A 24,029-nucleotide genomic window follows, 5' to 3' on the forward strand; every position below is an offset into this window, starting at 1 on the left:
TTAGTTAGCCATGTATGGCACATGTTTAATGTAAATAAAATGACAAACTCAATAACTTGGTTTTGACATTAGACCATGCAGTTACACCATTTAGCTCACACCACACTTTTCCTCTCCCCCATGTCCACCTTCTCAGGTTACTGCAGTTTTACAGTCCATTGAGCTCTTCATCATTCCTGGTTAACGCTGTGCTTACTTATTAAAAAAAAAACTATTGCTGATCCAAGACGTTGTCCCCAATAGCATCTGATTCAAGCGTATCCTTACAGTGTGTCGTTTATGCGTTCATTTAATAAAGTGCTGTGATGGTCACTTACATTATTGTACTACTCAGCAGACACCCAGATGAGTCCCCACAGTGTGAACCAAAATTCAAAAAGGCAAATTTAACTAACTGATAAATTTCATTACAGGAGTGTCATTGTCACCACCGGTTCATAAAGTTTAAACAGATGTTTTCCCAAACTTACGCAGAATGATGAGAAATCCCCTCAGTAAATAATGTAAGGGATCTCTGGTCCTGGGTCTACATTCAAACCTTGATATCTACACATTCTTCTCTATTCACTACTCAGTTCTGTTTATTTTTATAAATCGCTCCTACAATTAAAACTCCAGTAAGCTCCTGTCAGGGGCTGTACATCTAGACCTTTCTGATGGAGAAATGGAGCAAATTCTATAAAAAAAAGAGGTGGTAGGCGAGAACTGGGGGGTCACAGGATAACTGACCTCAGTTTGAGTGTACCACTTGCAGTTTCATAGTAATGTGATATGGAGCAGACCAGAGATGGTTGCTTTTCAAGGCATATCATGGCTGAGCAGCTTCCAGAGGGCAGCGGGCAAGATGTAGGAATTCAATGGCAAAAGGAAGGCAGCTGGAAAGTGAGAGCTGAAGTAGAGCAGTTGAAGGAGAAAGTTATATTGTGAGCTAGCTCAAGGGGGGCAGGCAGATTTTCATTTTTTGCTTTTCTCCATCTAAGGACCTTCCTCATTTCCTCTACATTATTGGCAAAACCAAAGACAATAACTACAAAGAATATTAAAGAAGATTATTGTACATAAAATCCACCAAAAAATATTGTATCTGCAAAAATAAAGTGGCTTGATTGAAGGAAGGACCATGTAGCATGGCCTCACTGAGCAAAGCAGCAAGTAACTAATTGACAGTCAATCATGGGACCTATCAATGTCGCAATAGTATTCTACGAATTTAAAATTAAAAATACTGCATTTCAGAAATTTTAAAAATAGGGTATAAGCAAAACTACAGTGGTCTGATTGAAGGAAGAGCGTAGCAGCAAGGCCACAATTATCAAAGCCACAAGTGACCACTTGACAATCAATCACAGCACAATTGTATTCTGGAATTTACCCTCGTCCTGATTCATGATGACAGTGCAAATGTGGTAACCAAGCAGAGCAGACATTAGACGAGATTTGGTAACTGCTCTGCAAGGCCTATAATCTTACATAATGTTTGCATAATTTATCATTGTCCTTTTTATCTTCCAACATCACTTTTTTGGTGAACTGCAGATAGCAGAAGATAAAATACCAATTCACTAAGTAAATTTAATGTCATTTGTTAAACACAAATATGTGAATTTCCCTTTTATCCCAAGTCTAAAGCCTCTCTTTTCCTTTCACTTGGGACTGGTTTAGACGCACACTCTCTTTTTAGTACAGAAGAAGTCACATTTTTTTATAACTTTAATTCCAGCAGTTCATATAGTTAGTGGTTACTCCCATCTCTATAAAAGCTGTCCTGAAGTGATGGAATTAGCTGACCCTGTGAAAAGCAGAGGGCACATGTTTATTGTTTCTGATATTAATAAACACTTTCTGTAAAACCATGTTTCAACATGGCTTCTAGGACAGGTTTATCCACTTGTTCCTCAATGCAGCCATCTTCAACCAACAGAAAATGACCCACATGTCCTTTGACATCTCTCAGCTTGAGGTCACCCTTCAAGACTTGCAACATGCCTTCTCAATTTACCACTCTATAACATGAGAGATGATTTGGAGGCTGGCAAAACAGAAATGAACTAAACTTCAATAAGTGAGTTGGTAACAAACTGGTATGGATTAACCAATATTTGAGTTCAATAAGCAAAAAAAAATGTTTGGATGTACTCTTTAGAGTAGATTTAATACATTAAGGATTGGGACTTGAAAAAGGACTAAGCAACTGCTGCTTGTCCTGAACTTCTTTTTCACAGTGTTGGAAATCACATGGGATAAAAATCACTGTCTACCATGTCTAACAATCATAACCTGACATTTTGATGCGTAAAAATCCAATTCAGGGGTGCAGAAAGCAGAAGCATAACCCAAAAACAATGTACACAAGGCCTGGTGCTGGATGAAATACCAGCCCCATGACATATGAATACATTCAGACTGGAACAAAAGGCATGTTTGTTGATCAAAACATTCATGCATTCTCTATTGGCTGTGTGTGTTTATTTTTTACCCCAAATGTATTTTATTTTGGTATGAATGAAGCAAAGCCTATTTGCAGTAGTCAATGAAGCTTAGACCAACATACTTCTCACACCTCTTGTAGCTGTGCTTCTTTACAACCTTTCAAATGTTAGAAGTTTGGATCGGAAATGTCTGTCACTTTATTGCCAAGAATGTGCTCCTCCCAGGTGGAAAGCTGCTGAACAAACCCCCGGTGCGGCCGGGCTCTGGTCCTGCACTTCAACACGTGTGTCCAGGCATCCTAAAGCAGAAGAGATCAAGAAAGGAATTTGCCTTTATTTTTTTACTTTTACCTGGACCTGCTTCTTGTAGCTGCACCACATGTGTATTATTATTTTTATCACCTAGCTGTGTATACAGGTATATTTTTAGGGGATTGTGTTTTTGTTTGTTGTGATGTGAAATTTTGCATACAAGTTGATAAATATTTTGTATATCTTTATTTGTAACTTAGACAAAGCAATGTAATATTAGTGTTACATTAGTGAGAAGCATTTATGTTTACTCCCCTAAGACTAAGTTAGGAAAGTGAGGGGGAAAGTGCCTCAAACAAGTTTGGTGTTTCTCTGCTAATGTCTCTCAACCCCCACAGGAAAGCCAGACTGACTAACTGCCAAGCTTTACCTTAACATATGGTTTTGGGGGGTGGCAGGTGTGAGGGTTTTCTGTCCCTCCATTGGTCTGAAGTATGGCTGTTTGGAACTGGCTTGTATCAAAAGCCTTTAAGTACCACAACGCCCAATTGGCTCTAGGGGTTGGACAGAAAACCTATAAATTTGCTTGCTTTACCTCACTCTCTCTCTCTTACCAAACTGATGAAAGACCATCACACATCATGAACTGAAAAGGACAACACAATGAGGAGATGCCTTAACTAGAAACATTTTAAGTAACTAACAAGTCTGTGTTTCCTCCGGGTGCTCCGGTTTTCATCCCACAGTCCAAAGCAACTCCACCTCCACATGCAGGTTAGGTGGACTAGCGATCCTAAACTGTCCCTAGTGTGTGCTTGGTGTGTGGGGGTGTGTGTGTGTGCCCTGCGGTGGGCTGGCGCCTGCCCAGGGTTTATTTCCTGCCTTGCACCCTGTGTTGGCTGGGATTGGCTCCAGCAGACCCCCGTGACCCTGTAGTTAGGATATAGCAGGTTGGATAATGGATAGACGGACGGATAACAAGTCTGTGTGCTGCCTGAAACTACACATCAACATTTATCACGTTGTATGGTTGCCAATATTCAAATGTACTTTGCATTGTTATTATTTATGAATATTATCAACTAGCAAAATACCCACGCTTCGCAGCGGCGAAGTACTGCCTTAAAATTTTAATTAAGAAGAAAAGTAAACCTTTTTAAACTGAGGGAAAATATACCAATAATTATTTGTTAAGGATCTCTTTGTATACCATGTTGTCAGTTTGGCCCTCCGGTTGTAATATGACCAAGCTGTGCGCTGAGCTTACTCTTGAGCATGTAACGTGCAGTTGGCCATGTGAACAGTAATCTTGTTTCAAATCTCACAGCTTGGATTGCTGCTGTCAAAATCGGTTTGAGTTTCATGGTTTGTTTCAATTACGTTAGTATTTGCAGAACTTGTGTTGAAGTGATATTCGCAATCTGTCAAGTGTTGTAAGCATACAACCGGTTTCATCGATAACTTCACATCCAGCTTTTGAGAGTTTAAACATTTATAAACATCAAAGTTCCACCTGTGAATCTAAGATGTTTAAGAGGCATTGGCGGTTGTCCAAAGGTGTAAAATATTTGAACATTTCAATACACTTGAAAGCGACAACCGAACAATTCAGCGGCAGCCATCAACTCACATGCAGAACCATAGGTGAAGGGCTTAAGCATTTCACTCTTATAGAGCTCCTGTGTAGTATAATTATCTCCTGTACCGTCATCAGTCCACACCTTGAACCTGCCCCAGTCATTCAATACATAAGACACAATGTTCCTCCAGATATCAAGAGTGAGCCTGATATGGCCGTGCAATATGTAACAAACAGAATGGTAAAGGCAGGTGCCATCTCCGGGTATGGAAACTACTCGGTAAGTGACAGTTCTTTGATCGATGGTGATCACCTCGATAGACATGTTAATGGGGGTACGGTTGGAACGATAAAGGAAATGGGAACCTGAACAATGTAAACTAAGTCTAAAATACCTATACAATAACTATAATAGTAATAAACAAACAATAAAACAGTGGAGATGCCGTGGATTAAATAAAAAGGCTGCAGTTATCAGCAGGGAGACATGAATACCGTGGCGAAGCACGGAAGGGAATGAAGAGACTGGAGTGACGGACAGCCTTATATAGGCAGGCAGCCAACAAAGTGGGAGGTGTGGGGATGGGGGACCCAACGCCGCCTCACACGGTGACCGAGCTGCAGGCTATGGATGTATATATGTACGTAAGTAGGATTCAGTTAGCGTTGGGAACCCGCGTACCAAATTTCTTGAAGATGGGCCCATAGGTAACAAAGACCGTTGGAAAGTTCAATATGGCGGCCGACAGTGGCGTCATACCACCGAAATAAGTACGTACATCGGTTTCAGTTAGTGCAGGGAAGCTGCCTACCATATTTCGTGAAGATGGGGCCATAAATAAGAAAGTTTAACATGGCGGATGTTGTCAACCGTTATGACCGTTATGTGTAGAATTTCTAAATGAAACCTGCTTAACTTTTGTAAGTAAGCTGTAAGGAATGAGCCTGCCAAATTTCAGCCTTCTACCTACAAGGGAAGTTGGAGAATTAGTGATGAGTGAGTCAGTCAGTCAAGTGAGTCAGTGAGGGCTTTGCCTTTTATTAGTATAGACTAGCAAAATACCCGCGCTTCGCAGCGGAGAAGTAGTGTGTTAAAGAAGCAATGAAAAAGAAAAGGAAACATTTTGAAAATAACGTGACATGATTGTCAATGTAATTGTTTTGTCACTGTTGTGAGTGATGAGTGTTGCTGTCATATATATATATATATATATATATATATATATATATATATATATATATATATATATTGTCAGGGATGCCAGGGGCAACGACCTGGCCGGGACACCGTGAGGGACCGGAAGAGGGTCAGAGCCCACTCTGGATCACGTGGGGGCCGCCTTCCTGGTTGCTCTGGGGGCCATGGGTACAGGGCATGGAAGCTCCACCCTGTAGGGGCCTGTGGTCACCGCCAGGAGGCGCCCCAATGCCTTGGGGACCTGTTACCCCAGCACTTCCGCCACACCAGGAAGTGCTGGGGGGGAAGATTTAAGACGGCATCCGGAGAGCTGCCGGGAACACCTGGGGCTCATCCGGGGACTGTTTAAAAGGGGCCGTCTCCATTCATTCAGCGCTGGAGTCGGGTGGAGGCAGGACAAGGCAAGAGAGGAGAGTGGAGGCGGCCCGAAGAAAGGCATATTGTGGCCAGGATTGTGATTTTGGGGTTTGTGCACATGGTCTGAGTGACCAAATCTATACTAATAAAAGGCAAAGCCCTCACTCACTCACTCACTCACTCACTGACTCATCACTAATTCTCCAACTTCCCGTGTGGGTGGAAGGCTGAAATTTGGCAGGTTCATTCCTTACAGCTTCCTTACAAAAGTTGGGCAGGTTTTATATCGAAATTCTACGCGTAATGGTCATAACTGGAAGCTGTTTTTCTCCATTTACTGTAATGGAGATGAGCTTGAACGCCGTGGGGGCAGAGTTTTGTGTGACATCATCACACCTCCCACGTAATCACGCTGTACATAGAAAACCAGGAAGACCTCAAAAAAGCGCTGAAGAAAACATGCATTATATAATTGAGAAGGCAGCGAAACAATAAGAAGCGAGCAGTGACATATACAACCATATTCATGAGTTCTGCTACTTCGGAAACAAAGCACGATGTAAACCTACACTTTAAATTAAGTTCATAGACAGGCTGCGCTGGCGTTTGTAATTTAGTGCCTGCCCATATAAGGCCGTCCGTCAGCGGCAATCCAATAGCAAACTCCCACTAAATATTCACGGGTGAAGGACTGTGCTTATGGAGAGGAAGATGAGATGGTCAGGGTGGTGTTTGACACAAACTCAGCGAAACTGCGAGAGAAAGTTTTAAGTGCCAGGACTAAGGTAACATTAAATACAGCCATGGACATAGCACGAGATGGCACCAGCACAGCTGGGAACCTTCGATGCATGTACACGAGCGGCTCACGTGAACTGGCGCAGTGCACAGATAAAAGCAACAGTTCCAAAGAGCTGAACAAAACCGAATTACACAATTGAAAAGGCAGCAAAAATATGAAGCGTCTGATACATACAAGCATATTCATAAATCCAACTACTGCGGAAACAAAGCACACGTTGGAAAAAGTCAATGTCCCGCTAAAGGAAGACAGTGTAAAAAACCCGTGCATGCAGTGTGTCAGGTCTCAGATAAAGAAGAAGACGAGCTGTTTATTGATGCAGTAAGAAACGAATCGATGAATGAAACCTGTCATCTTTACAGCGATTGACAAACACGGAATGTAACTTGAACACAACACATCCTACAAATACGAACCTGATTGAAAGAAATAATGATAATCAAATCCTTGATGACAGCAACACTCAGTAACACTCACAAAACAAATACTGTATATTGACAGTCATGTTACGTTATTTTTAAAATGTTCCCTTTTCTTTTCTAGCTTTTTAACACACTACTTCTCCGCTGCGATCGCTGGTATATATATATGTATATATATATCCCGATCTACATACTCGAATAATGGATACTTTATTGCCATCAATGATTGTTTTGGTAAAGCCATACTCAGTGTATTCATTAGATGAGCGGTAAAAAGTAAGAGCGAGGGAGGATGACTTATTGAGGCATGCAGGCTGTAGTCGCGTCAACTCTATCTGAATTGCGATCACATTTGAAAAATATATCTTTTCAAGTTCTATTTAGTCCATATGTGTCAAACTCAAGGGCAGGGCCACATCCGGCCCGGCGTAATTATATCCGCCCCGAGATCATTTTATATACTGTATTATTGTTATTAATGGCCGGGTATATGAAGCGCTGGTAACACAATAAACTACAGATCCCATAATGCAGCGCTTCAGCTGCCTTGCGAACACTTACCGTTAATCAAGTCTAGCTTATGATGCTGCAAGTTATTGCGAAGCTAGCTCACACGATGCTGAAGAGAAAAGTTGATTCTGAAAATAGAGCCTTTAAAACACGGTGGGAGGCTGAGTATATGTTTACTGAACCCGTGTGTCTCATTTGTGGAGCTAATGTGGCTGTAATTACAGAATTTAATCTAAGACGGCACTATGAGACAAAACATCAGGGTAACCTGAATGCAATGCAGAAGATACAGAAAGCAGAAGAATTAAATAAGAATCTGACACTTCAGCGGACGTTTTTACCCGTGCACAATCACAAAGTGATTTCAAGTGAAGCTACTTTTATGGGAGACACAAATGCACCAGTGCAACTTGCCCCACTTTCCCTGTTGCCAAGTAATGTTAAACCAAGTCGTCACTACGGTGTTCCCAAATACGCACTTTGCTGATAAACTGAGCGCACTGAGTTTGCACGGCGCTTTGGTTACTTTGATGAACAAAAAAAGTCCGTCTACATGCGGCTCGAACCTTGTGCATGTTTGGTAGCACATATCTGTGTGAGAAGCTCTTCTCAGTGATAAAGACTAACAAAACAGCAGACAGGAGTCGCCTCACTGATGAGCACCTGCAATCCATCCTGAGAATCTCCACAACACAGAACCTCACACCAAACAGAAACGAACTTGTGGCCAAAAAAAGATGCCAGGCGTCCAGCTCTAAAATGACATATGAGCAAAGACAACTGAATGATTTGATTTGTTATTGCTGAAAGGAATACATTTTATTTATATTTCCAGGTTTTGTTATGCAGCATGTTCATATTTGAATTTGTATAATTTTGACAGGATATATTTTTATGGAGAGCAAAATCTTTTGGGATATTTAAAATTAAATATTTTAAACATATACTCAGCCTCCCATCGGTTTTTAAAGGCTCTATGTTCAGAATCACCTTTTCTCTTCGGCATCGTGTGGGCTAGCTTCGCAATAACTTGCAGCATCATAAGCTACACTTGATTAACGCAGTAAGTGTTCGGCAAGGCAGCTGAAGCGCTGCATTATGGGATCTGTAGTTTATTGTGTTACCAGTGCTTCATATACCCGGGCCATTAATAACAATAATACAGTATATAAAATGATCTCGGGCCGGATATAATTACACGCCAGGCCGGATGTGGCCTGCGGCCCTTGAGTTTGACACATATGGACTAAATAGAACTTGAAAAGATATATTTTTTTCAAATGTGATCGCGCAATTCAGATAGAGTTGACGCGCACTACAGCCTGCATGCCTCAATAAGTCATCCTCCCCTCGCTCTTACTTTTTTACCGTTCATCTAATGAATACACTGAGTATGGCTTTACCAAAACAATCATTGATGGCAAATAAAGTATCCATTAATAACAATAATATATAAAATGATCTCGTGGGCCGGATATAATTACACCGGGCGGATGTGGCTCTGGGCCTTGAGTTTGACACATATGGACTAAATAGAACTTGAAAAGATATTTCAGATCGAGTTGACGCGCACTACAGTACATCGAGCCCGCGTGCTATTGTGGTTTTGCCTGCGTGCCTCAATAAGTTACCCTCCCCTCGCTCTTACTTTTTTACCGTTCATCTAATGAATACACTGAGTATGGCTTTACCAAAACAATCATTGATCGCGAATAAAGTATCCATTATTCATAAAGCTTCAATTGGTGATCTGTCTTTCTGCGTTAACCGCATATTTTTTCATACGTCTCAAACCAAGGGGATGCGAGGCTAAAATGAATCGTAAAGCGCGCGTACATACTCAGTGCATCCCCTCTCGGGAATCGAACCTCGGACGCCGGCGCTAGAGGTGAAGCCTCTACTATTGCGCCACGGCGTGTGGTTTATCTATTTGAGCGTAGCAGTGTAATTCGGTTTTTGTTCAGCACTCTTTGGAACTGTTGCTTTTTGTCTGCGCACTGCGTCAGTTCACGTGAGCCGCTGAATATGGTTTTATATGTCACTCGCTCACTTCTAATTGTTTCGCTGCCTTCTTAATTATATAATGCATGGTTTCTTCAGCGGTTTTTGGAGCTCTTCCTGTTTTCTACGTACTGTGTGATTACGTGGGAGGCATGATGATGTCACACGAAACTCCGCCCCCCACGGCTTTCGCGCTCAACTCCATTACAGTATATGGAGAAAAATAGCTTCCAGTTATGACCATTACACGTAGAATTTCGAAATGAAACCTGCCCAACTTTTGTAAGTAAGCTGTTAGGAATGAGCCTGCCAAATTTCAGCCTTCTACCTACACAGGAAGTTGGAGAATTAGTGATGAGTGAGTCAGTGAGTGAGTGAGTGAGTGAGTCAGTGAGTGAGTCAGTGAGTGAGTCAGTGAGGGCTTTGCCATTTATTAGTATATATAATACATTGTTTAAATTGAAACTTAACTCCTGCTTGTCTTTTACTACACCTAATTGCCTGAGGTTATACATGTAGAAAGGAAGGTGGAGAGAAGTTATATGGTACAGTACTTTATAAACAGTGGTAAGTCTGTGAGATTTGAGCCGTTCTGACAACAGCTACATATTAATAATACAAAAGAGAAAAGTAGAGCAATATAATACTCTACCACAACAAAACAATTTTGTTAAAGCATTTCCTCACATGTATTTAAAATAGCTAGTTCTTGTAGTTATGTGTGTGCATACTGATTCATATTTAATGTTGGTAGGCTTCTATGTAGTGTATGTGGATGGCACCCAGTGGTGGACACAACAGTGGACACAATGATCACCTTGTCCATTCTCCACAAGCAGCTTATTTCTTCAGTCAGTTTTGTGTACTTCTGTATTTTATATATCTGTGTGTGTGTGTGTTTGGCACGGCAATGTCAATAATATCTGTACATTTATTTTGTTTGTCTACCAGTGTTATGTCCGGTCTGTTATGGTGGATGGTGTTTTCTATCAGTATAGTTCTGTTCTAAAGTTGTTAATGTGTGGGATTTTGTAGTGTTGTGGAGAGGGTGCTCTTATAATATGGTTTGTATGCGTCTACTAGTTTGTGTTGCAGCACCAGTTCTCGATGTACGATGTTTGCCATCTGATCGTGTCTGTGCATGTTGTCTGTCTGTGTCAGTCATTCACAACCTGAGGTGATGTGTTGTTTCTTGTACCAGTATCTGCATGTTCTGTCTGTAATATCTGAGTCCTTAGGAATATATTATTTATTATAATTATTGCATATATCACAGACAGCTTTATCCAATGTAGCTTACGTGATCAAAACACACATGTTGTTATGTCGCTTTTATAGCTGGAGCACAAGCAGGTTAAGGGGGTTGTTTGGAGTCACATAGTCTGAGGGGTAAAGCAAGCAAACATAAGGTTCAAAAGTCAAAACCCTAACCCTTATGCTAGGGCACTGAACTTAGCATTACTTTAAATATAAAAGAAAGATTCTCAAGCTGCACTTTCTCTTCATATTCAAAAACATATTACTTTTTAGGCATGCTAATATTGGATTGTGTGAAAATATTATATAACCATAAGGACATCTGCAGCGGGCTGGCACCCTGCCTGGGGATTTGTTCCTGCCTTGCGCCCTGTGTTGGCTAGGATTGGCTCCAGCAGACCCACTGTGACCCCGTGTATATAGGATATAGCGGGTTGGATAATGACTGACTGACTGATCAGAAGGACATAAGAGGGGACCATTCAGTCCATCACACTGGGTTGGTTAGCTGATACCTAGGTTGTCCCTTATCTCAGTCAGACTGCAGCAATAAGACTTGACGCACCTTTTAAAACTATACAAGGAATATTTTAGATTTACTGAAAAGGCATTTATGTGTTGCTGACTGCAGGAATTTTTCTTATTATTATTGTACATTTAACCAATACTTTTATCCAATGTGACCTGAATAATTGACATACAAACAAAATATTTCTTAAGAAAGCACAGATAATAGAAAGCAAGGTTCAAGGGGATAAACAATGCCTGAAAATACCTCTATTACAATTCATGACTTCTATGCTCTCGCCATGTTATTAATTAGTAGTAAATTGGAATATGAACTAATATTGGTGTCTGACCAAGTTGTACTGTTGTATTAAACATAGAGGAATATTATACCACCTTTTTTTAAACAACCACTCATATTACCTTAGGCCTCAATTGCTATTTTCCCTAATAAGATTAATGAAATGCTGTTGGTTAATACAGTGTCATTTTTACCTGCAGGCTGCATTTTAGATGATAGATGAGGAAAGCCATTATAACAGTGCTGCTGCGACTGATGCCAAGACGGGAGAAGACCAGCACAACATGTTTTGAGTTAAGGTGAGAATCTGTAAAAGTGAAAATATTTCACTGTCAGAAGGGATATGATGTTAAATCATTATTTTTAGATTGATTCCACATATACAGTAGCTACTATAGTGAAAATGTCACTGTACTCTTTTAATGTAAAAGCAGGATTTCAGTTTTTAGCCAAATAAATATATTTATTTCAACTAGGTATGCGGTTGCCAGACTGGGCTCAAACTGAATGAAACAGCTTTCATTCTAGTCAAACTTGAAGCAGTTCCTGCTATTGACTGCATTGGAGCTGAATTCTGGAACTTGCTACCTTTATACACACACATACACAAGGCCAAACACAAAGGCACAGATGGTGAGCCAGTTGGCTACTTTTATGAGAGTCTGCATCAAGTGCTGTGAATATTGCAAACCTCCAACTGTCCACTTATGAATGTTTCATATGACATTATAACTTTTAAATGAAGTGTCCTCACACAAATATATCCATTTAAATGTTTGCCTCTACTTGCCTATGTATTCGCACACCTCCTGGAAAAAGAGAGACAGATCAGAATCCGTAGACTCAGAAACTTTTATGTCTAAAACATGAGACGAACCTTTAACTGACCTGTTAAAAAGAGAAGGGAAAATTCTAATTATATTTCAGAACCCACAATTTTTGTATACCTTTCAGGTGTTCTAAAAATCTTTAGTTTTTTTCCCATTATTATAGAGATATCCAATTAAAAAGAGAAAAAAATGTTTAATATCACTAGTGGAGGCATTAAACAAATTACGTTACTCTGATGGTTATTTTTTAAGAATCTGATTACAATATGAAAGTTGATCCTATGTCTTACCTTGATGTTTCCAAAATACTAGTAAAATAAAACACAATGCATTTGCTTTTCCATTAGCATAAAGCAACAGCCCCCTAATACCATATAGGAACAAGACCTGTACTCCAGGAGTGGAAATTAGAATAAACAAAATAAATCACCAAGGCACAAAATGAAGCCCTGTATGTCAGTCATGAAAGTTTTTACATTTTTAAAGTACTGTACTGAATTTTTACACTTTAAAAATGAGTTAAAAGAAACTCTGCAAAGTGCTGTTTTGGTGTATTATTTAAGGAAGCAATATCAACCTAGTAATGCTTATTTTTTGCTTTTTTATTTCAAATGTACTATTTTCATTTTCTCACCCTGCTTACTATGCAGAATGCCATTTTAGCTAGAAGAAGTTCTTCCAGCACTTGCACAAACAGAAACCAGACCTGAATAAACTCAAAACAGAGAACTGTACAGTGACACATCAAAAAACAAAAAATAACAGGAAACTGCTGTAGACGTAGGAACTGAACGGAGGTTCAAGTTCTAATTACCAGCAGGGCATTTTCATTTTTCTTAGTATTTATTCATTCCTATGGCAGTAAGAGGGGATTTTTAGTCTATGAAAGATAAGAAACTGGAATTCTTCCTTGTGAATATTTCCTCATCGTGTTTTTCTGACTGACTGACTGAATTTAGGAAGTGTAGCAGATATGTGCTTCACAAATAATGTGTCACAAAGAAATTGCATAGCACCTAATTTATTAGCTAATTTGAACTTTTATCGTTAACTCTATCAATATTCATGGTCAACAACATTTCCCAAATTAATAAATTAAATAATGTATTTATTTCCTAAAAATTTGAAGCCAAAAAGGTTTGATAATACCAGAAGTAATAATAAGTTGCATGGCTGTTCCCACTGCTGCCTGACAGCTACAGATTCCTGGGTTCAAATCTCAGGACAAGCACAGTATACTGTCTGAGAAGTTGTCCCACAATTCCTCACGCATTTAATGCTTGTGTAGGTTAACCTGATTGGTGACTAAAAATGGGCTTTGTATGAGGGTGTCAAGGAATCTGCCTTCAATGGACTGGTGTCCCATCTGGTATTAATTCCTGACTTGTATCCTATTCTGTCAGGATAGGCACCAGCCCAAATACTACCGAGTATATGAATACATCTATTCAGAAAATTTTAAAATAATAATAATAATAGTTAACTATATAGCTTGTTGCTGGCTTAACAAATAAGCTGTTAATTCACCATCTTCTGAAGTAAACAAATCCAAAAAGGAACATTGTTTTTCGTACACAAATATAAATTGCAAATTGTATTTGTTTATTTATACATTTATTTAACAGTAAACTAGACTTATGTATGCTATAATTAATCATTTGAATTAGATTTTGTCTCCAATTATTTTTTAAGAAAAGTGTATGAATTTGGAAAACAATATAGGATAAGGAGTCAGTACCCAGTTTTGTTTTTTAATTCATTTATTTTTTATGGTCTGAGGTAACAATGTTGAATCCTAAAAGTATGGAATTTGTAGTTAATATATAATAATCATTTACAGTCTATTACAATTATAAATACTGTATAAAAAGCTACAACAGAATGAATCATTAAATGCAAGGAAAAGGATTAAATGTAACTCAAGGGCTAACTAAATGTAACTTAAAGTTTAAGCAAATGAGGCCTCTGCTTCGTCTTCGAGAAACTATCAATGTAATTTTCCAGAGTTAGGAAAAGGTAAATGAGTAAGGAACATCCCTCCAGAAAGTGGGGATAAACTGAATGGAAAGCCCACACAACCCCTCCTGTGAAGCGGAGCAAAGATCAATAGGACAATCCGCTAAACAAACCTCTTAACAAAGCATTTTTTTAGAATAATGGGAAAATCGACAGGGATCAGAAATTACTGGTGGCTTTAGTGGATTGGAAGAGATAATAAAGTTCTGCATATTAAGAGTCAGGAGACATTATGTATTAGGTAAGGTTGTGTAATTAAAGTATAAAAGGAGGTGAATTGTTTAACTTTCTGCTCACTCCATGGACTGAGACATTTGTGCATAACTCCGTAACTGCCTTCTTTGAAGACAGAGTTTTTCTTTTTCCACGACAAAACTTGAATAAAAATACCTCAATTCCAGCAGTGCAGAAATGATAAAAAAGCCTTTAAACTCTACTACTAAAATTTCAGATGGGATTTAAGTAAATTTGACAGAAATGAAACAACATTATTCACAAGTTTAAATAATCCAATTGTAATATGATATACAGGATATGAATTCTAAAAATAAGAACCCTTACACATTTGGCGTAGTACCCGACACATTCACCTGAGCTTTTATTTTCAAATCCTTAAGCATCTGGGGATTTTCAGCTTGCTTCAGATCTCCCATGTATAACCGACATGGCAGTATTTCCACTGGGTACGGAAGCAGACTTTCTAACTCCTACATAAAAACAACATCAAGGAAGGTAGAATTACTATTACCTTGAAGGATAAGAACCCCCTTTAGAAGATATTGTCAGATAACGTGCCCAAAATGTAAACAAAAATTATTTCAATGATGCCTGTTTTATGTTTGTGAAAGTTTTCCATAATTCCTAAAGATCATGCTAAACACACCATTGCACTTAACACCACAAATGTCATGGCAGTTTTAATAGAAGGTAACATACAGAGCTAGATTTATCATTGGCAGGATGGTGGCACAGCGATTAGTACTGCTGATTCACTGATCCAGTGTCCTGGGTTCAAATTCCATCTTTGTTTGTCATCTGTGTGAAGTATGCAAGTTCTCTCTGTGTCTCTGTAGGTTTTTTTTCCAGATACTCTGATTTTCCTCCCACATCTCCAACAATGTGTTTGCTAATTTAATTCATTCTAAACTGCAAATGTAGAGATATGTGCATTAGTTGACACTGCAATGGACTACTGCCCTGCCCAGAGTTGATTCATGCCTTGTGTCTGATGATGCTAAGATAGGCTCCAATCTCCCAAGACCCTGAACTGAAATAAACATATATATGATGAAGTGTTCCAAGCTGAGAGACAGGCTTTGCCTGTATCCACCTGCTGCCTTCTTCTTCCGGCTGCCACAGTGGATCATCTATTTCCATATCTTCCTGTCCTCTGCATCTTGCTCTGTCACACCCATCACCTGCATGTCCTCTCTCAGCACAACCATAAACCTTCTCTTAGAGCTTCCTCTTTTCATCTTGCCTGGCAGCTCCATCCTTAGCATCCTTTTCCCAATATACCCAGCAGGGCCCGTAATAACCAGTAGATTAGATGCCCTGCCCCAGTGATATCTTAAGTGGACTTACAGGTGCCAGTTTTCTTGCCACCTTCATATTTCTTAATAGTATAATAATACATAAATTATGCAGAAGGTTAAAGTTATGCAGTATGTACCAAACAAAGACTATGAATCAGCTTTTCTTCATACACCACACTTTTAATTTCTCATGCAAATAAACATTATGTCAGATTGTTGCAGCAGCTAATTGCATGGCACAGGGCATGATCAATCTCCTTGAAACAAAAATATGTTATTATAATTATTTATGTGTTCAACAGCTTTGCTTAAGACTCACTTACAAAATCAGAATATCTGCAGTACTTAGTACAGTTTACAACACAATCCAAAATAAACAGTCAGTTGAGACTAATAGCTTCAGATAACAAAGGAAGGGCGGCACAATGGCACAGTGGGTAGCGCTGCTACCTCGCAGTTAGGAGACCTGGGTTCGCTTCCCGGATCCTCCCTGTGTGGAGTCTGCATGTTCTTCCCGTGTCTGTGTGGGTTTCCTCCGGGTGCTCTGGTTTCCTCCCACAGTCCAAAGACATGCAGGTTAGGTGCATTGACGATCCTAAAATTGCCCCTAGTGTGTGCTTGGTGTGTGTGTATTTTCTGTGGTGGGCTGGTGCCCTGCCCAGGGTTTGTTTCCTGCCTTGCACCATGTGTTGGCTGGGATTGGCTCCAGCAGACCCCTGTGTTAGGATATAACGGGATGGATGGATGGATACCAAAGGAGAAGTGTTAAAAAGGCACTAAGCACAGAAGGTTATCAGCCCATGCCTGGCCATATCCATATGCCATACCCTTTCCCATCTCATATTTTTGCAGAATATGAACATTAAATTAAAATAGTTTGCCTTTTTTAACAATTGATAAATAGTTACAGACACAATTATAAAAATTCTAAAGACCCAGGTATAGTAAAAAGCAAAGGATATGTAATTACGGTAATTGATAAAGTCTTATTTAGAGGAAGTCAATTTATGAAACACAAAAAATGCCTTAACTGAAATTATATAATGCTGCATTAATGAAACAATAAAACAGAAACAAGCCATTCTGACATGATTACATTTTGATATAACTAACTTACACCATGAACACATCACTGTGATATTGTACTTTTACTATACTAACCGCCGTCTGTGTACCAAGCTTCATTCACCTCTTCCATACCCTCCTCTTCCATACAACATGTTTAGATGGCTTCATCTTTTAAAGATTCACCTACAGTGAAAATGTCTACTAGCTTTTCCCAAACTTACAGCAACTCACTTGATTTACATTGATCCTGATCATACAGTGGTTCTGCCACTGACAAAAGTGGAGTTTAATCCACCAAACTCTTTTGCTTTATTTTTTAACACTTTAAGTGTCCACTTAAGCCACGATTTTACTGTGCTATATAAGCAAAATGTTTTGGTACAGTGTTTACTATAAAATATCCATCCATCCATACATCCATTGTCCAACCCACTATATCCTAACTACAGGGTCACAGGGTCTGCTGGAGCCAATCCTAGCCAACACAGGGCGCAAGGCAGGGAACAAATCCCGGGCAGGGTGCCAGCCTACTGCAGGACACACACACACACACACCCACACACCAAGCACACACTAGGGACAATTTAGGATCGCCAATGCACCTAACCTGCATGTCTTTGGACTGTGGGAGAAAACCGGAGCACCTGGAGGAAACCCATGCAGACACGGGGAGAACATGCAAACTCCACACAAGAAGGACCCGATAAGCAAACCCAGGTTTCCTAACTGCAAGGTAGCAGCGCTACCCACTGCGCCAATGTGCCGCCCACTATAAAATATACTTTATATAACTAATTTGGTTTGTTTTGTATTGATGTTTTATGTCATTTTTGTACCAGATCTAATTTCTACCTTATTGTGATGATGATGAATATTACTCTTTACCTGAGGTGTGTACATTATCTTCATAGTTCTGAGAAAAGGGTAGAGGGCAGAGAAGGACTCATAGCCACCTTTTAGAATGTGAACAGGATTTTGGCTTTTTTGCTCCATGATTTCTGCACACCGTATTGCAGGAGCTTGAATAAATATATTCAAAAACAACAAAAAAATAGAAAAATCAAAATTTTGTAACGACAACACCTATGCCAAGAAAAGGATTTTAGTTGAATCAGTCAATGAAACACCACTGGATGACAACATATAAAGCAAAGGGGAACACAACAAACAAAAAAAATGTACACTCACTATCCTCATGTAAGCTAGTAGTGCAGCCATCATACACTACACAGTGCTGCACACATTCCAAGTCAATAGACACAGGAGGCAAGAATTCATCATTTTCATTCTGAAAAGGAAAAATCAATTGTGAAATATGATAAAACATTCTTACTATGCATTGATTGCATTCAAAAGAGACACAAGAATTTGTTGATTGGGCTGATGTTGGTGTGGAAATTGCTTATACAACAACATTTGCTAGCTGTTGTGCTAAAATTTTCTCTAACCTTATTTTCATTTGATTGATTTAACATCTTTACTTAACATCATTACTTAGGCACATTGTTCTCCTCTCGTATACCAAAGCGCTGCTTGCAGGTTCTGAACGGGTCCGGCGTGAGTAAGTCTGAGTGTGTCCATGAACGTGCCTTGTGATGTACTGCCGCCTTATCAATGGTTGGTTCCTGATTTACACCTTATGCGGCTTCTAGTGCTTAAATAACGTGGATTCATAAAAATGAATAAATTACTAATTGCAATTACTATTATTTTTGTTTTTTACAAGGATTGCGCAAAACGTAATGAGAATAATGGAATTCCTAAAGAATGCCCAACAATACTGAAAGGTATGTTAAGGTAACTAAAAGCTCAGTTTATTTCATTACACTGAATAAGAAACGAAGTCATCTTCCTAAATCACATGCTCTCAGATAATGTTCATGGCTAACAAGATTATGTCACCCTAGCAATATTTAGTGATTGAATTTCTTGTGAAAGATTAAATACTTTTTCCTTCTGTTCACCCATTACTTCAATGTACATGGAGATACTGTACATACAAAGCTGCCAGTACTGCCATACATTGGATAAAGCACTTGGAAGACTGGAACACAATCAGCTCCATAGTGGTTTTCCAGAAACATCTCAAAAAAAAAACACAATAAAAAAAAAAAGTAGCAATGCAGAGACTTCACTCGAGCTCCATATGCGCCAAGCATACAATTTTCAACTCAAAATTATATATCGAGCACATCTGTCTCACCTAAAACTCTCCAAAATGTTTCCAGGGCAAGATCCAACCTGCGAACGCTGCAATCAAGTCCCAGCCTCACTGGGTCACATGTTTTGGGCCTGCACCAAACTAACATCATTTTGGACCAAAATTTGTAAGTGCCTTTCAGACAGCCTTGGTGTCACAATCCCTCCTAACACATTAACAGCTGTGTTTGGTGTTCTTCCAGGATTAAAGTGGAGAAAGACAAACAAACTGTGATTGCATTCACTACACTTTTGGCACGTACTTATTTTGCTAAACTGGAAGAATCCTAACTCTCCTTTTTTAAGTCAGTGGGAAACCGATGTGTTATATTATTTGAAATTGAAAAAAAATCAAATACTCAGTTAGAGGATCTGTACATAATTTTTTCAAAACCTGGCAGGATCTAATCAATAATATTGATATATATTTAGAATAAGCCCTTAAGGCACCGAGGAAGCAATTATATCCACATTTCTTTTTCTACTCCATCCACCTCTAAAACCTCATCAGTTTAGCTATGTTTACAAGCCTTAAGTTTTACCCTGTTGGCCATGCTCCCTCTCTCAGGGGTGGGAGTCGATTTGTTTCAATCCTATTTTTTTGTAAAAATTGATCTATTTGTATGGAATGATTACAATAAAATTAATTAAATTAAAAAAAAACACACACACAAAAAAAAACTGACGTGTTCATCAGAGACAAGCAGCAGGCAACAAAGGGTCAGTGGAGAATTAAGTGGGATGCCATTCAGTCCGTTGCTTCTGAAATTCTACTCCTTGGGGATCTTCAATCTCATGGATCAACAATTCAGCAGTTGAGGTAGGCAAATAGTTGAGAAGTAAACAAAAGTACTTTGATTTCTTTGTGTAGTAATATCCTGTTCAACATCGTTATTTAATATTTTTCTTAAAGCTAGATTTTATATAGTATAATGCAGCATGTGATAGCTAAATGTGGACTTTTCTGGCATTGTTTGCAACTAAAAAATATAGTTTTAGGTTGACTTACTTAAAAAAAAAATTCAAAGATTACCTGAAATCAAAAAGAGGTTCATTGGAAGTGCCGTACCATTGTGAAGATCAAGAAAATCAGTGACGTTCCACTAATTAGCTCAATGGTATTAACGTGAAGTGGTGAAAGATACTAAAAGTGCTGAGCTAGCCCAATTTAAAAATCTACTTGTTTAGCTAAACAATTTTTATTCTACTTTTAGTTACTTACATTTCATAAAGAATATACAGCTTCTTAGGGCACAAAGCTGCTTATAATAACTTGAATCCTGGGGGCATGCTTTAAGCATTGTTTTTGTAGTGACGGCCTGTCAGGATGCATATAGGTGTCGTCTCCTATCTGGCTTTGCCAGTAATGTCAGTTTGAAACAAGCTAAAATAAAAAGAAATGCTTGCCTTTTTAGATCTTTGGGCTGTAATGATATGATCTCTTTCGTATTCTTCCTTTATACGTGCATCTACAAGGGAATAAAAATGCGTTTTTCAAATCATTAGATATTTTTATTATTTAACATTTACCCTTACATCTAAACTAAATTTTCACTCTAAAATACAATACTAATGGCATTATTTTCTGAAATTTTTGTACCACTTGTACCAGTGAACAACTAATTTGCTTCATGAAATAGCACTTATAAAATACGAGGGACGTTCAAAAATGTTTCTGCACGTTTTTTTAACTCTATTAAGAATTTCAAAAACAAATTAAGCTACACCTAGGTCAATAAAAATAACCCTGTAAATAAATTATATATTTGTGTCAAACTATAAATTCATAAATTAACAGAGTACTCTGCACATAATCAGATGCAAATTTAATATAAACCATTCAAGTACATCTTTCTATACTGAAACAAACTTAAAAAAAAAATCATATTCTGCTCTAGGAAATAAGTCTTATGTTATGGGACCCTTCAGCAGACATTAAAGCAAGAGGTACTCACCAAGTAAGCACAGATAAGTGGGATCTGCTAGCCTGGTAAGTGTTGTGTACTGGTTTAGAATATTGTACAGCTCCGTTGGCTCACATAAAACCATTCCAGCCATACTGTATTTGACCTTGTAAAAAATATATAAAATTAAGAAATAAGTGCTAAAGGAAGAGATATTAATTTTACCACAAGATAAGTTTGATAAAATATCATCTGCACTTCAATGTGGATATTTTTATAAACAAAACTTTATATCAAAATACAACCCAATCAAACGAATAAGAATTCTGAAGTTCTGAAAAAGTCTGGAACAGATCCTCATAAAGAGAGCTTGTTTTTTTCCATGTCAAGATAATATAGCGCATTGTTTTCCCACTGAGTTATAGAAGATGAATTAAGATTCTTCCAGTTAATCAAAATAAATCATTGTCCAAGTAATTTGGAATACAATATTACAGTACAGCTTAATTCGTAATACACTTTTAACACATCTATTATTTGGACAAATACTGTTATTAAGACATAATACATGACGTTAAATTCCACTCTGTGTAAAAACTATGCAAAGCTTTTTGCACAAAATGTGCAAGGCAGTCCTAAGGCACGTGACCTAACGATGCAGGCGCTTTATATCTTCACTCACAGGTTGGATCTTGACCTGGGCACACTTAAGACAACTTTATACAAGACATGTGTAATCAATGAATAATTTTTGTCTGAATTGTAGCGTGCTTGGTGCATATTGAACTAGAACGTATTTTAAGAGTGGCAGAATAATATTCTTTTCTAAAAGTTTAATTGTAAGATCCCTTTCCCATTGTTCCACGATATCAATAAAAGAGAAATCCTTAAAATGTTTTATGTACTCTGGAAATGCTGTGTGAATCATCGACCATGCTAGCCAGTATCACCAAAGGAATAGATACAGGTTACTGGGTAAGCTGCTTTTAATAATGTGTTTTTAATTTCTATATAGAAGAAAAGTGGTATAGGTCATGGAATAAATTTGAAGCTTGATTGTTGAAAACATACATATACATTATCAATATGGAGATCTTAGTGTTGTAGTCCTCAGCTTCTTCTAGAGCTGGAGTACTGCATAGGTTAAAGAACGCTGAAATAAGGGATTATTATGTATAGGAGCAACTGATAAGAGAGCCTTTTCCTTAAAATAATTCCTGCACTGATTCCATACCTTTGGTAGACTACAGGATTGTTGCCAGCCTGAAGATAATTAGTGCTGACTGGAGCATTGAGGTTAGCATAGGATTTCTTTTCTATTGCAAACCAACAAATATTTTACTGAATGAATATTTACAGAACAGTAATAAAATTGAAAGGTAGGTATGGTTAACAACTTTAGCAAAATATTTAAAATAACATATTTCCGCTTTCTGGGCATGTATCTCTGTTGCAGCTGAACAAAGACCACACCAACTCCGACCCAGGTGTCCACTGTGGGGTACACTAGGCCAATTTTCAGCCATCCATGAACCTGAAAACATACCCAGTTGGAAGTCCAAGTGTGTCAAGAAAGCAACACTACTTGCTGCAGCAGCACTGTTCTGCTTACTTGTACTACTATATTGATATGAAAATATTTTACTTTCTCAATAGGATCATGTTTTCCACAGTTATACTAATAGCAATGAGACTATTAGAATTATTTAACATGGCAAACTTTTATGTGGCAATATGACACTCATGTCGCTGCCTCATCCACTTAGGCCTTTGATTTGAATCTAATTGGAGTGTGAAGGTTCATCATGTGGGATTCTGTTAAGTCTGGAGGCATTCTGCCAGAATTATGACTTATAAGTAAATTAGTATTGAACCAGGGTTGTTCTTTGCCTTATCCTTGAAGGTTCAGATTCTTCCCAAACCTAAGAAAGAAACAGTGGGTAGGAAATTGATCATCCACAGAGTAAAACCAATATAGTTGTATATTGTAAGACTACCCACTGTAGATTAAAATTAAATAAGACATCAAGGGTGGTTCTGTGGTAGGAGAAATGCCTTAAGATGCCTTAATAATTAAAGCACATTTATTTTATATAGCAACTTCCCAAGGCGAATCCATTTGAGTGCTTTATGAAAAGAGCTTATTTGTTTAAATACAGTATATATATTTTTACAGTTACAAAACAGACATGTGAACTTAATTTTTCATTGTGCCATCATGAGTCACAAAAATACATTAACTCATGTCTATTATTCAAGACCAAAAACTCGTTTTAGAGCTGAAAGCGATTTCTTGCAATATCACGAGCCTATCTATTGTCATTAACCCTCATGGTAGCAGGAAGACTACCGCTGGTGCAGTGCAGTAATATTAGAAAAGCAACGACAAAATCAAGACGCACATTGAATCCGACTAAATAGTACACATATTGTTTAGACAGCTAAACTGTATTGTTTTAGTTGTTTATAGTGCTATTACCTACGCCTTTGAGAGAATATGACAGTCTATTTGGATGGCAGCCAAATAACAAGTTACCTTATCAATCAAATGAACTGCGATACCTAATACACTGTTTTCCAGTCGATAAAACAACCATTCAACGCATCTCACCTTGAGAATAAATATTGATTCTAACTTCTATTTGGCAATATATCGAGCTAACAATAAACTTTAAGTTTTACACTTGAAATTAAGCGAAAAAACTAACCTTTTTTATTTTAGATTTAACTGTTGCCAGGGACGCTTTCCGTATCCAGGCTCTGACGTCTAATTTCCGTACCTAGTATTTCTTGACAGGCGAGCTTCCAGCCAATCCAGGCATTGTCGCTTAATATGACGTCAAGTTAACAGTGACGCACGAG

At 38.3% G+C, this 24,029-nt stretch overlaps 1 protein-coding gene across 1 annotated transcript; it reads right to left on the reverse strand.

Annotated features, from left to right (window-relative positions):
• Window positions 1–23,926, reverse strand: LOC120531463 (serine/threonine/tyrosine-interacting-like protein 1). Its single transcript, XM_039756898.1, has 9 exons — window positions 23,876–23,926; window positions 21,219–21,333; window positions 20,671–20,732; window positions 18,253–18,352; window positions 17,950–18,083; window positions 15,023–15,168; window positions 12,406–12,503; window positions 11,810–11,922; window positions 1–2,728 (listed from the first exon to the last, which is right to left on the reverse strand). The coding sequence occupies exons 2-9, from the start codon at window positions 21,319–21,321 to the stop codon at window positions 2,597–2,599; spliced, it is 888 nt and encodes a 295-aa protein (XP_039612832.1). The 5' UTR covers window positions 21,322–21,333; window positions 23,876–23,926; the 3' UTR covers window positions 1–2,596.
• Between the last annotated feature and the right edge of the window lie 103 nt (window positions 23,927–24,029).

This window comes from Polypterus senegalus, chromosome 6 (genome assembly GCF_016835505.1).
Source record: "Polypterus senegalus isolate Bchr_013 chromosome 6, ASM1683550v1, whole genome shotgun sequence".
Classification (NCBI taxonomy): Eukaryota; Metazoa; Chordata; class Cladistia; order Polypteriformes; family Polypteridae; genus Polypterus; species Polypterus senegalus.

What these genes read in the sequence shown, in the direction of transcription:
- LOC120531463 (XM_039756898.1), bottom strand. Translation starts at nt 21,321, where the DNA reads ATGGCTGGAATGGTTTTATGTGAGCCAACGGAGCTGTACAATATTCTA. An exon ending in CAGCCCAAAGATCTAAAAAG is followed by an intron (nt 18,353 to 20,670) that starts GCAAGCATTTCT and finishes TTTCCTTTTCAG; the next exon opens with AATGAAAATGATGAATTCTT. An exon ending in TCGGGTACTACGCCAAATGT is followed by an intron (nt 12,504 to 15,022) that starts GTAAGGGTTCTT and finishes TCTTTTTAACAG; the next exon opens with GTCAGTTAAAGGTTCGTCTC.